This window comes from Augochlora pura, chromosome 10 (assembly GCF_028453695.1).
Source record: "Augochlora pura isolate Apur16 chromosome 10, APUR_v2.2.1, whole genome shotgun sequence".
NCBI lineage: Eukaryota > Metazoa > Arthropoda > Insecta > Hymenoptera > Halictidae > Augochlora > Augochlora pura.
Genome location: NC_135781.1, coordinates 17,415,413 through 17,430,976, shown reverse-complemented (window position 1 = coordinate 17,430,976; position 15,564 = coordinate 17,415,413). Strand labels below are relative to the sequence as shown.

Sequence of the window (15,564 nt, the reverse complement as noted above, 5' to 3'; positions counted from 1 at the left end):
TCATCATCAAGTTGACGGCTATCCTGGCTGCTGTGCTCTTTATTGTCAATGTTCCGATACATGCACGCCCGTACATGTTTTTATTTTTACACGGTTGCGCGCGGGAATCACTGGGTCTTGCACAACCCGATAATTGCTTTCGTGCCTTGAGAGTCTTCAGTAAATCCCCCGTTTCATGCGAAAGTGCTGCTAGTCGAGAAAATGTTGATTATCTAATAATCAGGAACGAAGGAAACGTTTTGCAAAGTCCGATCTTAGCGAAAATATTGCATCTCTGTCGTGCGAAATGGTGTACAATGGTATTATTTGAGATGTGCTGTTGACATTAGCAACTTTTTTGTACTAAATCAGTTGAATATTCAGCACAGCATCTTCTGCATCCAAACGATTGCCATATGTCATTCATATAAATATGATTCATTTATTTAGATATTAATAATGGACACTCTTACTTCACTCGTTAATTAGCTGAACTCTCCGACTTGTGCAATAATGTTGTACGCAGTAAAGCTCTTTGTAAAAACGTATATATGAACCAGAAAATCTATATAAACATGCGCTTAAGTAATCAAAAGAATTTATATTGCATGTAAGGATTGATTTAATGCAATAATTGCTTGAATAGACGAAAGGTAATAAAATACAAAATAATTTTTCCATTCATCTATAAAAATGTGGTTCTGCATAGATGATCTATTGTTTGAATACAATTTCTTAAAGTATTAAACAGTATTGTACATATAAAAACCGGTTAATCATTTAGATCTAAAATCTAGATGAAATTGATGTTTACTTTCACTTTACTTCGAATTTGATAGTAATATATGATCTGTTTGAATGCGAATTGATTTCTGTAGTCAAGGTGGTTCGTACATTGTGAGCAGCCATTTTCGTATTTTAACGTAAAATACTGATAGCAAAGTTGATCGCTAATTTTCATTCATAAAAGTTTAATCGAATATATCCGCGAGCGAAACTCTGCAATGTACGTGGAACAATGAAACAAGTGTAGTTTCTTTATCAATAGCAAACGCTAAATAATTGACAAAGTCTAATTTCGCTACTGATAATCATCGTTAGCGGAATCTGTTCTTCGCACGTACCAAATTTCTATACTTTCCGACGAAATGGAAGAGCACGTTAAAGTAGGTGAGCAAGACTAGGAAGCTAGTATATCCGGAGGGTTCACGTGACACCGATCTATCGCTACATCCGTTCTGGGTACACACTGTAATATAGATCATCAGGATGATCGACATTAACTCACACAAATCCCCAAAGCATATACTATAGATAGAAACTAGTTGTTGGGTCGATCCAGCAGCATAGAAAAATGTCTGAAAAGATGAAGATACTCACTAGAAATGTATCTTCTGATTGCGCTATCACGCAACCGGAAGTAACGTCCGGAAGCTCTCCAGCCGATAAATTCGAAAAGTTCGATCTTCAGCTTCGGTTGGTCGCGATCGATCGAAAACGCGATTAAGGGCTCTCCATTTGTTTTTCACATTTTTGTAAAACAGGTAATTTTTGGTGAGACTAATTTCTATACCTTGCGCACGAGCTCGCGCGCGCACACATAAGTTTGATTGCTCGTTAACGGGCAGCAACGGCAGAGGGGAGCATCCCCAATGACTAGAGGATGTGCGGGAAGTGGCGCGGGAACCACGTTAAGAATCGTTTTGCGGGTCAAATCTTTTTTACGAGTCGTACCATCTTTGATTTTGTCGGTCACTTTAATCCTTCAACTGTCTAATCCGTTTTTAACACCACTTCAATACCTTGAACGCAGAATGTCCGTGTGTTTCTTTCTCGTCATTTTCCTCTATCAAGTTTACTTATTATCAAGCCGATGGTCTAGTTGAATCTTTAGCCGTTTTTACATCGTTCTATTATTTGTTGGGTATTTTTGTCTTCTGGCTTCACAATGTAATTTTATATCCTAGGAGATTTTTTAACGATAATAGTTTTTCGATAATGACAGTAACTTCATAGTCTAATAATTTCTTTACTTTTCGAAATTTTTAGGATTTCTATTGAGAAAATGCTGTTAAGCTACTATTGAATAAACACGATATCTGGTAGATAAAGTGTTGAAAATCATTACAGTTTTTAAAACATTCGATATGATTTTTTTTAAAATGAGAAATGTCATGAAATGTCATTTCATTCATGCCAGAAATGTCAAATGTGTGATAGTTGAAAAGGAGTAATATAATTCAACAAACCGTTGTTATAATTAATATCTTTCTCGTTAATTGCGAAATGACGTATTGAAGAGTAACTTTAATAGTTCGAAAGTCTGTATAAATCACCGAGAACTTTCAGAGAAGAAAATATGGTGAACAGAAACATGGATACGTTAATGTAACAATGTGCTACTACAAATTTTTTAATGTAAATCAAGAATTTGTTTCTCAACAAATGTTTCTCAATCAACGTGTATGCCAGATTTAAATGTAGCAGACTCTAATTTCTTCTACTTCAAATCCGATCATTAATGAAGTTTGTTTCAAACATTTGAGATACAACTAGCGTTATCATGTCATCACTACAGTCGCTATTACCTATCATGAATTCATAGATGGCGGTAAAGGTCTTTGTCATGTGGCGAATTTCCACGGTGTTCTGTTCTCGTAATGTAGGATCTCCGAGAACTAGGGATCGATGGAGGAACGGCGATGATTGAAAAACGATCTTACACGTGGGGAGTTCTGCATTAGACTGATGTAGACTTTATTAGAAACTAGGAACTAGACTGTAGATGGTGCATGTGCTGCTTCTAGTGGCATACGTCACAGTCAGTACACAGTTGTTGCGTAGCTTTGGGTTTGATTTGGGGAAGTTTGGCTGGTTCGGATGCCCGTGGAACACAAAAGTGTTCTGCTTGTGTAGAACTTGTAAAAATTAACTAGTTACACGAAAATCGTCTTTAAAACTCTATTTCCTGGATAACGATGTTACCTCCAAACCTTCAAAATAAAGTCTGCCCGTATTTTCCCGAGGAATCGAGTTTTCTTCCTGCGTTTTTCCTCCCTTGTCCAATAGGAAAATTGGGGTCCTTTAGCTGGATGCTGATTCGTCGGATGGCTCGTCTTCCGGTTGCAGATTGGTGGTTCGACGGAGCGCGTGCGCAGTAGTCGAGCTCGCAAGGGTAAAAAGCCCGCCGAAACGAACGGTGTGGGGGTGTGCCGCGTGCGAAGATTTCGGCTCGAGGACTGAGTGAGAGAGAGAGGTCATACAGAGTTCCGGGAAGTCCTTGTCTAAAGATTTACGACGTCCTGTACTTGAGAGATCCGGGATTGTATTGTGACTCGTCTAGTTCATGTGAAATTGGAGAGGATCTTACGAGAGGCTACGTGACTTTCTCTACATTCCTCGATTAGTCTCGCTAAATAAAAAAAGGCTCAACGAAGAATTTCGTGGGAACTCTCTTATTATCTCCTTATATATTCTCAGTTATTCCTCTCAGCCGATACTGTATCTCTATATAAATATACGATTTAAATTTGTATTTATATTAGAATTTCCCTCCTGTCGGCATCAACTAAGTTTATAATTTGCATAACCAAAGGGGCCCATTTATAAACATGTTCGCGCGATCACGCAACTTAGTAATGAGACCTATTCTTGCACTACTCTCATTTCCCCTAAGCTAGCATGTACATCCCCACTTTTTTTACTAGAAATCCAATCCACAGTGGTTCCTATCTCAGCAATGAATCGTTCGTCAATGAGAGCCAAAAAGCTGTCTATATTGACCCTCGCTAACGAATCAAGCTACGACCTGCATGTGAGAATGAATAAAATCCATTACTGTAAATACAATACAAAACAGTGTACAATCAAATATCAATCGGAAACATCATATTGAGCAATTGTGAATACAGAATATTAATTTAATTACATTCTAGTAACAATTTTATTTATTTTCTATACCAGACTTACAAGAAGTTGGTATCTGCACATGTCGAATTTGGCAACCTTGCATGTTCTGTCACAGCGTGACCATCTCCTAACCCAAAACCATATTATACATTGTAGATTAATTAAAGCAATAATCTGCTTGTATTTAATCGTAACGTGAAGTTTGAGAAGCCTAAATTATTAAAATGGCAGAAGCAATGAGGCAAACCGTGGCTGGTATGCTGAAAGGCATTGAAAGGTGCGTACAGCTTGTCAAATTATTTAACATACCTATGTGTTTTTTATAATGAGTACAGATATATTAAAATATGTATATAGTAACAGTTATCATGTATTGATCATTTAGAAAAAATTGAAATTAAAAGTTAATTTTCTTTTATTAAATACCTTATTGAATTACTTTTACTCACATATGCTAGATATGATTGTACGTCAATTATAATATTTTATATGAATGAAGCAAAACAAATATAATTCCAGGTATAATCCAGATCATTTAGCAACTTTGGAAAAATATGTTGAGATACAATCAAGGGAAAATGCATATGACTTGGAAGCTAATCTAGCAGTTTTAAAACTTTATCAATTGAATCCACATAGATTCAATATGGATATTACTTGTCAGATATTATTAAAAGCCCTAACAAATCTTCCACACACCGACTTTGTTCTTTGCAAATGTCTCCTCAGTGAAAGAATCGTAAGTTATTTACTTATAGATATATTTACAATATCATCTCTTTCTTACATATTGAAGAACAGCTGTCATATTTATTTATACAATATTAAATAGGTATGACTGCTATAAATATAAATAAGTATAATAATTAACACAATTTGTCCTATAATGTGCACATATTGGAAGTACTTGTTGCATTACATCAGTTAAAAATCAGTGTTTTTACAAAATTATTTAATACATAAAAAATATATAATTATTATATATTTAAATAAATTTAATTTTTTTACAGATGCAAGAAAGTCCCATTAGTGAAATTATGTACCTAGGAGACATTTTAGAGCAGTGTGACTTTCAGCATTTTTGGGACAGAGTCTTTTCAATGTCTGAACTTTGTGACAGGATTGTAGGATTCCAAGACTCGATAAGGAAGTTTGTTTGCCATGTAGTAGGAATAACATTCCAGACCATAGATAAAAGTCTACTGGCACAACTACTTGGCGGTGTTGATGGTAATATCTATTTTCACAAAGAATAAAAGTGACATAAATCAGTGGATCATTTTGTACAAATTTAATTTCAGATAATACCCTGAAACATTGGGTGAAAAAATATGGATGGAAGGAAGAGAGTAAAACGATTATCTTTATCGCCAATCAAGATGAAAACATAAAGACAAAGAATATTACAGAAAAAATAGACTTTGAAAATGTTGCTGGTTTAATGGCTGCTTGTCTTTAAAATCTATCTTTCAAATAAATGTTTTTCATACACAAAGTAGAGCAAATTTTTCTTTCGTTCATCGTTGTATGTAAATAATTTTGATTGTATTCATCCTTAATTCCTTTTTATAACATCATAATGCTCTTTACTATAATACCATGATGCGTAAAAATATAAAAAAATATGCGTATCATTTAAAATAATTTTGCATAAATTGAATATAAATAAACCTTATAAATATTTGTAAAAAAATAGTGCAATTGAGATTAAATATTATGCATATTAAAATGATGCATCCAATATCATAGAGACATATATTCATAATAAAAATTTGTTAAAAGTATATTGCAAAGTTCTATACATGCAAATTTGCAAGTTTTATTAAAAGATCACTGTTAATTATAAGTATTAATACTCTGCTCAATTATCTATATACTAATTTGTAATTTTAAAAGATTTACTTATCATGGAATGACTTGCAAATTAATGCTTCACAATACATTGATCTAATATTTTATCTTTATAATTAATATCTTGTAGCAAACCTAAGATAGACTAACAGAAGAAAGATAATAATATAAAAAATCGATAAATCTACTATACACTTCACAAAACAATACTTTTTTCTCGCTTCATCTTCCTGTACATATTACTATGTTTAAATAAATTTAGTACTATAAAAGAATGGGAAATTCAACAAAATATTCAGTCTAAAATGGTAAAACAATATCTTACATATTATATTATTTATATCATATATATATATATTTCAATGTATTATGAATTGCATCTTTTATGTATTAAATAATGGAAAAATTCTTGACAACTATAGGAAAATAATTATGGCATAGAAAGCCACAACAAAGCAGTCATTACTCAAGAATTATTTACACGTATGCTTAAATTTCATGATCAATCAGGTACGCATCTTTTCTGAAAGTATATTTTGGTGGATTTTGGCATGGGAGCATCCACAAAATTGGATGACCCTTACCACAAACCTGAGACAGTAACACAAAGGTCCGCGAACTATTTCTCTTATAATGATGATTATTTTGCACACGTTCCGTTGTGTTTTCTTCTTCCAGAATACCTAGAAATTGGTCTACCAGTACTGCGATGACAAACATGCCAAACAATGCTGACTCCAACATCAATATAACACAGTGCAAGCTGTAGAAAAATTCCTCATTAAAATCAACTTCTTTTTGTTGACAACTTATTTCTATATTTACGTTAGATGTTTTTCAACTTATTGAAAAATAATTCAATAATTTTTAAGTAATATTTGCATAAAACATACATGCGTGTTTGTTTGACAGCCATATCATTGCTACAATGAGAACATTCTATAACCCATGATGTTATCACCAAGCCTAGTGCATAAATGGCCAATATTCCAACATAGACCAGAAATTGGATAAAGTATTTTTGACTTCTTTCTCCCACACAGTTGTTTATCCTTTGTGCAATATTATTAATAATCCAATATTACATACATGTATTAACAATATATACTTAACATGTGTAATATAGAATATTTCAAGAAACAAAATGACTGAATACTCAAGTAAATAATATATAATTTCTAATAAGTGTTCTATTCTTTTAGTAATACCCAATACATTATGATTGAACCAATTATTAATATGTAAAATTTATAGAAATACTAAATATTCAATGGATAATTAAAATATTAAAATTCAAAAATGATATAAGTTGCTTTATTGAAGTAAAGAAATTCACAAAATCTGGTAACGAGAAAAAAAGCTATGAATTAAATGATGAGCTATAAACATATTAGGAGCACAAATTAGTTCGGTCCGTTTTCAAAAGATAGCTCTAACTGTTATGACTGTTTCATATTAACAACTGATTTCAATTGTTTCTGAGAGATTAGATATCTGCCAATAACATTCAGTTTATATTGCTTTGAGTTTCATTTAATACACCTGTTTTTTACTCTGTTGAATATGTCAAGTTTTGTGTTAACTAAGCAGCATTTGCGGGAGATTTTAGTTTTCTGCTTTAATTGGAAGAAAAGTGTAGCTGAAGCACATCGAATGCTTGTTCAAGTCTATGGTGACAATGCTCGAACCGATAAATCATGTAGAGAATGGTTTCGACGCTTTAAGAATGGTGATTTTAGCGTTAAAGACAAGCCTCGCTCTGGGCAGCCAAACAAATTTTAAGACAAACAATTAGAGGCATTACTCGATGAAAATCCGAGTGAAACTCAAGAGGAGCTTGCAGCACCATTGGGAGTTACTCAACAAGCAGTTTCCGTACGATTGAAATCCATGGGAATGATTCACAAGACATGACAAAGTCATTCTTCTCCATGATAACGCTCGGCCTCGTGTCGCAAAAGTTGTGAAAAATGATTTGGAAACGCTCAAATGGGATATTTTACCGCACCCGCCGTACTCGCCCGACATTGTTCCTCCTGATTACTGGTTGTTCCGGCCGATGCTGCACGATTTGGCAGGTCACAGATTCACTTCTTTCGCAGAAGTCGAAAATTGGCTTGTAACTTGGATCGCCTCAAAAGACGAGATATTTTTTTGAGATGGAATTCGAAAATTGCCTGAGAGGTGGGGAAAAGTAGCAAACAGCGATGGACAATACTTTGATTAATCTGTTAATTCATTTTGTTCTCGAAATAAATGCATTTTCCACCACAAAAAAGCGGACCGAACTAATTTGTACTCCCAATACATATTAATATGTATAACATTCATAAATTAGTAAATATAATTTATGGCATACCAGGGACAATGATGATCCCATCTTCTAACACATCGTTTACAAATTCTACAATGATGGGCTTTGGGAGGTCTATAAGTTTCACACCTAGTACACACAGTCCAATTATCTCTTTCATCACATTCAATATTTGTCTCTGAATTATCTGTATGAATGTCAGAAAAGTCCATACGACTTTGTGGTAGTGGTACAACACCCGGATCACTGCAGACTGCCTTCAAATGTGACATTATCAATAATAATACAACAGTGTTGAAAGCCACTACATGAAAGGGACCCCACAAACTGTACACAATGTGTAAAAAAATGTTAATTACAAATTATTGCACACAGTTATAAATATTTCTTTTGATTTTATTCATAAGCATTTTGAGAGTATAAGAAAAAAATGATTATACAAGGTGTCCTGGAAATCCTAGTACAACCAGGCCAGGGGTGATTCTACATCAAAAAAGAAGAAAATATTTTGGTATAACATTTTTTCATCCGGAGCTCCGTTTATGTGATAATCACAAACAAGATTAATGAGGCATTCGAAAAATTAAAAAGCGATAACAACTTACAATCTGTCCAGATGTCATTAATTTATCGAGCAAACTCATGTATGCAGCAGCAAGGAGGACATTTTCAACAATTATTGTAGTATTGTAATAGTAGTAGTAAAAAAGAATAAAAAATAAGTAATCAGTAGACACACTTTGTATTGTTTCAACTGCACAATTATCACTGTTTGTAAACACTATTCCGGACAGAGACAAGCAGAGCAGTGAAATACATGACAAGCAAATTTTATTAGATGGTTTACAAGTTGAACGAACTTTGAAGTCGATTATCACGAAAACGGAGCTCCGGATGAAAAAATGTTGTACCGAAATATTTTCTTCTTTTTTGATGTAGAATCACCCCTTGCCCAGTTGTACTACGATTTCCGGGACACCCTGTATATATTTTCAAAAGTACTTCAGATGTATATATTACATTTAAAATAAAAAAAAATAGAATATCCAAGTTTGTATAATAGTTAAAATATTATTATTGATAAACATGAATATATATTATAGGTAAAAGTATAGATTATAAATGCTTACCTGTCTTGAAAACTATGCAAAATAACCCAACGTACAACGACGTAATCTGCATAAAAGACAGCAATGTACGTGACTATAATGCATACAATGCCACAAGGGTCTCTTACGAACATTTTTATTTATTCCATATTCCTTATTGACAAATATATCACCTGTCATGACATACCAGAACAGTTTCATGTGATTTCGTTTTTCATTGAATTTACTTTACACAAATTCTCGACTTTTACAATTCCCACTTAATGACAATTTTATTTATTTTACAACTGCATTGAAATATTAATTTTTAACACATTTACAATAACAAAAACCGTAATTTTTATTAGTAAATAATGTTAAATCACCGATACAAATGTAAAATTTTTTATCAATACTGATCACTATATTGACTAGCCTAATCTGACTGAATCTGACCACCATCGTGTGTATGTATTTCTGCGATGAAAGACCACGTGATATGCACTTCTACCATTCAAATTAAGCGCTTTTTTCTTACGATTGAATATTTGCTTTTCTTAGTTGAATTCCATATCTTTAAATAATTGAATATCTATCGATAATAAATTAGTTTAACTATGTAATTTAAAGTTGCATTAACTTACTGTTAGATGATATAGTTATGATAGTAGTTATGATACTAGTACTTAGCATTCGAATGTTAAAAGAAATGAACGTGGACCTTATAAGCCTATACTTTTTTGTTATTCAATTTAATGAACTTTCATTCGGTGGAAGTATATGTATGTAACTTAGAATCATTTTCATATAAGATACAGTAGTACGCAATTAAACGAAAAACTTTATTTACAGAACTACTCGCAAATAAAAGTAATAGCAATAATAATAATAATTAATAATAATAATAATAAAAATCGAATCATTTCGAATCGATCAACGATAATTATAACAAGTGAAAGAAAGGAAGAGTAAGAGCCAGAAAGAGAGGAAGAAAATAATGATAGTTGGCTACATCGGTGACTGTGATGGTGTAACCAGTGGCAACAGCAGCTGAATAGACTTCAATAGTAGTAGTTAACGGTAGCTGTAGCAATAACTTGTATTTAGGACTTAATTCTCATGTACAGACTGAAGTTCTTGAATTTGTTTAATTAGGTACGCCTTCTCGTCGTTAAATTGCTCGTCCTCAGAACGATCAGTGTGGAAGCGCGTCAGGAATTCAATTAGTTTCTCCTGGTTGCGCAGTAAAATGTCTAGTATCGGTTTTGGCTTGTTTGGATTTGCCACGAACACCTACATAATTATGAGTATAGATTAGAATATAAATTCGAAGAGAATTTTTTTGCATTTTATACAATTCTTTTTTATTATTCCGGAATATAACAGCCTTGAATATCCTAGAATAATAAATAACATTCTGCAAAGTAAGCATCGAGCATTAAATACACTTAAAAAAGTCTGAATTTGTTTTAAAATCCACCATTATTTGGGTTTCTTTCTTCTTAAATATTCTCAGTTAATGCTTTCAAAAAAAGAAAAAAGTACTGATTACGATCTTGATATAATCATTTACAGAATAAACGATAGATAAATTTAATACAATAATGCTCGGTTTCTTTCTTAATTAACTGGCACTTTCTATCCCTTCCACTTCTTAGAACGGACAAGATTGTCAAGGCATAATCCATACATCCATACTTAACAAACTTTCTACTTACTTCAGCGCTTCTATCTTCTGGATCATTTAAGGATGAGCAAGTTTGAAAAAACATTACATTGCTTAAAGTATAATGCACTAGAAAATACTAGGGCAGCATCACTTAACCAGGCATTATTGTTTATTTAATTCTAGAAGACTAATACTAAAACGAGCTAATTATTAAGAAATGTTAATAATTTATAAATGATCAGATATACCTTAAAAACGTGGAACGCTTCGAACTGTATATTACGTGATTTCTCTTTGAGCATATTCATCATTAACTTCAGATTATCAGGATTTGAAATATATCGTGTCATTACCTAAAATTTGAAAATTATGATGTATAATTGCATTTTTAATTGGAGTGCATTCAAAGTACATATTTTAAAATAAACTAATTAAAATTGTACATACGGTAAAATTATGTCTATCAAGTAAAAGTTCCCCTAGCAGTTTCAAACTCTGTCGTCGCGTTACATAGTTTTCCGAATTCAATAACCTTTGATAATGAGAGAAAACTTTATCGTAATTTATTTCTAAAAATTCAGCGCTCAGTATTTTATGCCTGGTAAGTAATTCCTAAAAACCAACGTACCGGATGCACCAACAGTATTGCTTTACTTTAAGTACGATATATCATGCGCTTATCATCGCTTACTTTGAATGTAGAAAATGCGTCGGAAGCTATGTCGAAGGTTGATACTTCAACATATCTGAAAAAATTGTAAAAATCATCCGAATAGATCATTATTTTAGCCAGAGCCTCGTATCTCGCACATTCTCTTAACATAGTGCCACAATTTAAGGCGATATCTTGGTGCTCATACCTAGAATTATATGGGTCACTTTAGAAATGATCTAAATTAAAAGAAAAGTAATCTGGATTTTATTTTCCACTTACCCAGACATAAGAGTAAACAATATTTCTGGTTTGGTACATATATATTCCACTGTTGGCGACCTGGTTCCAATTTGTCTTCGCAGTATATTATTAAACACTTGCGCGACATCTTTCTTTCCCTATTAAATATTATGTTGTAAAAAAAATAAATATTAGAGTGAACATTACACAAAAGATTCTTAATATGTTAACATGCTAATCATTGTCAATTTAAACATATTTAATACTACATTTAATTCTACAACTTTTGCACTTTATACTTTCTTTTACATTTAGTTAAAAAAGTTTGTGGACAATTAAAAGTTTAAAATCTAGCACTGCCAAGATGAAAAATTACTTTCCCAGATATATTTTGCATGATATGCTGGTTTTTCTGTAACATTTGAATTGAAAATTAAACGCTTATAAAAAAAATTAAAAGAGATTGTAGAATTAAATAGAAAATATATAATTAATAGATAGTAATGGTAAGTATGAAATGATTACATTTTATGGATCCAAACTAAATAAATTTTCATATTCCTATAACAGTTTTGTTTGTTACTAATGATAAATATCTAAAAATGATACATCTGTTTATATATACTGCCCATCCACAAGGAGAAGGTACAAATGCCTACTCTGGGGTACAGGGAGAGGCCATTCTTAGGGTATGGGATAGAACCATATAAGTTTTCCTGTGCCATTTTGTTGTGGATGGGCAGTATGTATGATAATAAATTGCATTCAAAATAAATGTTCACATACCTCAAAATCTATACGACTAAGGTTTTGCACAAGTAAAAGCAACAAATTACTATTATATAATTCTTGTGCCAACTGAGCAACAACAATATCTGCCTGGGGCTCTGTCTCGGCTGTTCCATAAAGCATATTTTTTATATGTACCAAATTTTTACTGACATCCTCTTGAGCCTGAAAATTAACATACTGCATCATAGAAACCACAAATCAGTTTCACAACATACCTTTTCTACCTTCTTGTCACCACGCTCCAATGCATTTACTGCCTCTTTAAGAGCTTTTACGACCTCCGCCGGACTCTTTTGAGACTTTCCGAACAGAGGCATGTTTCTTACAATGTACAGACCTAGTGGAACATGTGAACATAACAAAGATGTTAGATGTCTTAACTCGGTGTACATTATGTACAAATTATATTAGATACACTAAATCTTTCCTCATATAATAATAATTAATTTTTTATTTTTTGTAAATTAAAATAATTTGAATTAATGGCGTAAATATGAGCAAATACATGAGAAAAAGTTATTGAAATAAAATTTGGATTAAGAAATTACGTGATTTAGTCTATCACTGTAACTGCTCCAAATTCAGAGGCAAAAAATGTTGTTGACAAAACTTCTTGTATTCCTTAAATATGACATCCTTGATTTCATGTATATCCTTGTGTCATTTAAAAAAAAAAATGCTTTATACATATGTACTTTTCATGTTCTATTAAATGTGTGATCAATGATACTAAACAGGTTCCATCAGGTTATATCTGTGCATGTAAATGTCAAATTCGTTGCAGACTACAATCTACCACTAAGAAGCATTATTTTATACATATTAATTTATGGTTTCTGTTGTTTAGAAATGTTGCATTAACTTTAACCTAAAAGTTTCAATTATCGTAGAGTTGCAGTCGCCAAACTGCAAAAAGATTGAAAAAATATTAAAAACTAATAAACGGAGCAATACTGCAGGAAATACACCAAACGAAATAGTTGCAACAAAAATGGAGGTCGTTTATTGAGTCGATGAACGACACAATGACGATAGAGAGATTCAGGTGAAAGAAAAAATGAAATTAGCAAAACAACAAGAAATTCGTACAGTTTTACTACAATGATGAATAATAGAAATGATAATTGATAGATTCGAGGGGACTAAAGGACGTTAAGATGCAACTTGCTAGACTGCGGGTTTATCGAAGAAGGTAGTAAACGTTTAACCTGTGTTTCAATCGCCTCGCGAGCCTTAAAATAATCTTACCATTCAGTCAGACCCTGAACGAACCCTCAACCTCGGTTCGAGGTATCCTATGCGATTCTTTTAAAAGCGCACATATAAGGCAGCTACTTTTCAATTCAGTATACCGTATTAAAAGCACAATTTATACGATTATAACAACTCCGTCGATAACGGATTCTAATTATATGCAGTGTTATAAAGATATTTTTAAAGAACACCACGAATAAATTATTTATCTTTAAAAACTTTTGACTAATTGCACGATTCTATGACGTCTCTTATCAAAATTCTTTTACGACTAACGCCGACTCTGCAAAAATATTATTGGTTTTGACTATCTAGAAATTTTCTTCTTGGCCAATCAGAAGACTTTGAAAACAAAATCGCGATTCAATCGGCTTCGTTACAACCTAAGACTCATTATTTCAAACGTAACTAATTTCTGTACGATCTATTCTTTCGTGGCAATTAATTATTGTTCTAAAATAACGAGACATTAAAATATTTAGGCCTCATGTATTAATTTTGAGGAAGATCCCTCTAACATTATTTTACACTATACATATGTACAGTAATCTCTCAATTCAAGAACCATATCCGGGGACAACAAGGCTCTTGAATTGAGAGAATGCAGAGAATTGCAGTACTCTGATTGGCTGAGGATTCACAACTGAACAGTGCTGCCCTCATAGTCAATGAGAAAGAGAAAAATAGCAAGTGAACAAGACAGCACATCAGACAGCACTATGAGAAACGATTTACACCGTCCACCAATGTAACTTGTCTCACTTTATCGTGTTTGCTGTCTCACTCTTTTCGCGCATCCGTACGCCTGAAGCTATATCCAAAACATGCGGCGCAATAGTTGACTTTTCGCCTCGTAGGATTCTCGACCATATTTATCAGCGAATTTGTGAATGATGCTCAGTGTACATTGAGATATGTTTCGAATTTTTGCGTTTGTAAGCAATACATATTCTGTTGCGTAGCATTGGGTGGGATTTGGGAAGTTTGGCTGGTTCGGATGCCCGTGGAACACAAAAGTGCAGGGCTTGTAAAAATTAAATGGTTACACAAGTCGTCTCTAATCAACTTTATTTTCTGGATAAACGATGTTGTCTCCAAACCTTCAAAATAAAGTCTGTCCGTATTTTCCCGAAGAATCGAATTTTTTTTCTGCTTTCCCTCTGGTTTTTCCTCCCTCGTCTAAATAGGAAAATTGGGGACCTTTAGCTGGATGTTGATTCGTCGGATGGCCCGTCTTCCGGTTGCAGATTGATGGTGGTGGAGGTAGCTAGACGACGCGCGCAAAAGATTGAGAGCACGTGGGAACTGATTAGCACGCGAGGGTGGAAGGCCCGCCAAAACAAGATGTGTTGGGGGTGTTGCGCGCGAAGATTTCTGCCTGTGGGCCGCGTGTGAGAGAGAGGTCCGAGGGAAAGGTCCAGGGGTTCCTCAATCGAGAATTTATGACTTCCTGTCCTGAAGGGCTCAGGTTTCGACTCGCCTTCAAGATAAGGAACGATTGTTCAAGAGAATACGTGACTTTTCTTTTGTTGCTCGATTAGTTTCGCTAAATAAATTCTTATTGAAGATTCCGTGGGAATTCTCTCTCTCGTTATCTGTTTACCTATTCTAAATTATTACATTTGAACTTCCCTTCTATCGGCATCAACTGAGTTTATAATTTGCGTAATTGGAGGCGCTATTTATAACTGCGTTCGCGTGATCACGCAACAATTCAATACAGATCGATATGTGAAAGTTCATTTTTTGGTAAAATGTCACACCTTATGCTAATCCAGACCACATTGTGCCGGCGCAATGAAGTGCGCAAATA

At 33.4% G+C, this 15,564-nt stretch overlaps 3 protein-coding genes across 6 annotated transcripts; 1 reads left to right on the top strand and 2 right to left on the bottom strand.

The window, feature by feature from the left end:
• Positions 1–3,821: 3,821 nt before the first annotated feature.
• Eif3k (eukaryotic translation initiation factor 3 subunit K) lies at positions 3,822–5,383 on the top strand. Its single transcript, XM_078192041.1, has 4 exons — positions 3,822–4,165; positions 4,408–4,627; positions 4,899–5,118; positions 5,190–5,383. The coding sequence occupies exons 1-4, from the start codon at positions 4,113–4,115 to the stop codon at positions 5,345–5,347; spliced, it is 651 nt and encodes a 216-aa protein (XP_078048167.1). The 5' UTR covers positions 3,822–4,112; the 3' UTR covers positions 5,348–5,383.
• Positions 4,819–9,835, bottom strand: Dnz1 (DNZDHHC/NEW1 zinc finger protein 11). Its single transcript, XM_078192040.1, has 4 exons — positions 9,184–9,835; positions 8,099–8,380; positions 6,633–6,791; positions 4,819–6,502 (listed from the first exon to the last, which is right to left on the bottom strand). The coding sequence occupies exons 1-4, from the start codon at positions 9,294–9,296 to the stop codon at positions 6,229–6,231; spliced, it is 828 nt and encodes a 275-aa protein (XP_078048166.1). The 5' UTR covers positions 9,297–9,835; the 3' UTR covers positions 4,819–6,228.
• Positions 9,836–9,962: 127 nt separating this feature from the next.
• Positions 9,963–14,033, bottom strand: Mo25 (calcium binding protein Mo25). Of its 4 annotated transcripts, none has more exons than XM_078192035.1 (8): positions 13,746–14,033; positions 12,713–12,834; positions 12,492–12,659; positions 11,745–11,863; positions 11,502–11,670; positions 11,258–11,422; positions 11,059–11,163; positions 9,963–10,434 (listed from the first exon to the last, which is right to left on the bottom strand). In XM_078192035.1, the coding sequence occupies exons 2-8, from the start codon at positions 12,812–12,814 to the stop codon at positions 10,252–10,254; spliced, it is 1,011 nt and encodes a 336-aa protein (XP_078048161.1). In that variant the 5' UTR covers positions 12,815–12,834; positions 13,746–14,033; the 3' UTR covers positions 9,963–10,251. The 4 variants fall into 4 exon arrangements, with proteins under 4 accessions (XP_078048161.1, XP_078048163.1, XP_078048164.1 ...); XM_078192037.1 differs by lacking the exon at positions 13,746–14,033 and adding an exon at positions 13,706–13,724; XM_078192038.1 differs by lacking the exon at positions 13,746–14,033 and adding an exon at positions 13,366–13,692.
• Positions 14,034–15,564: the final 1,531 nt, after the last annotated feature.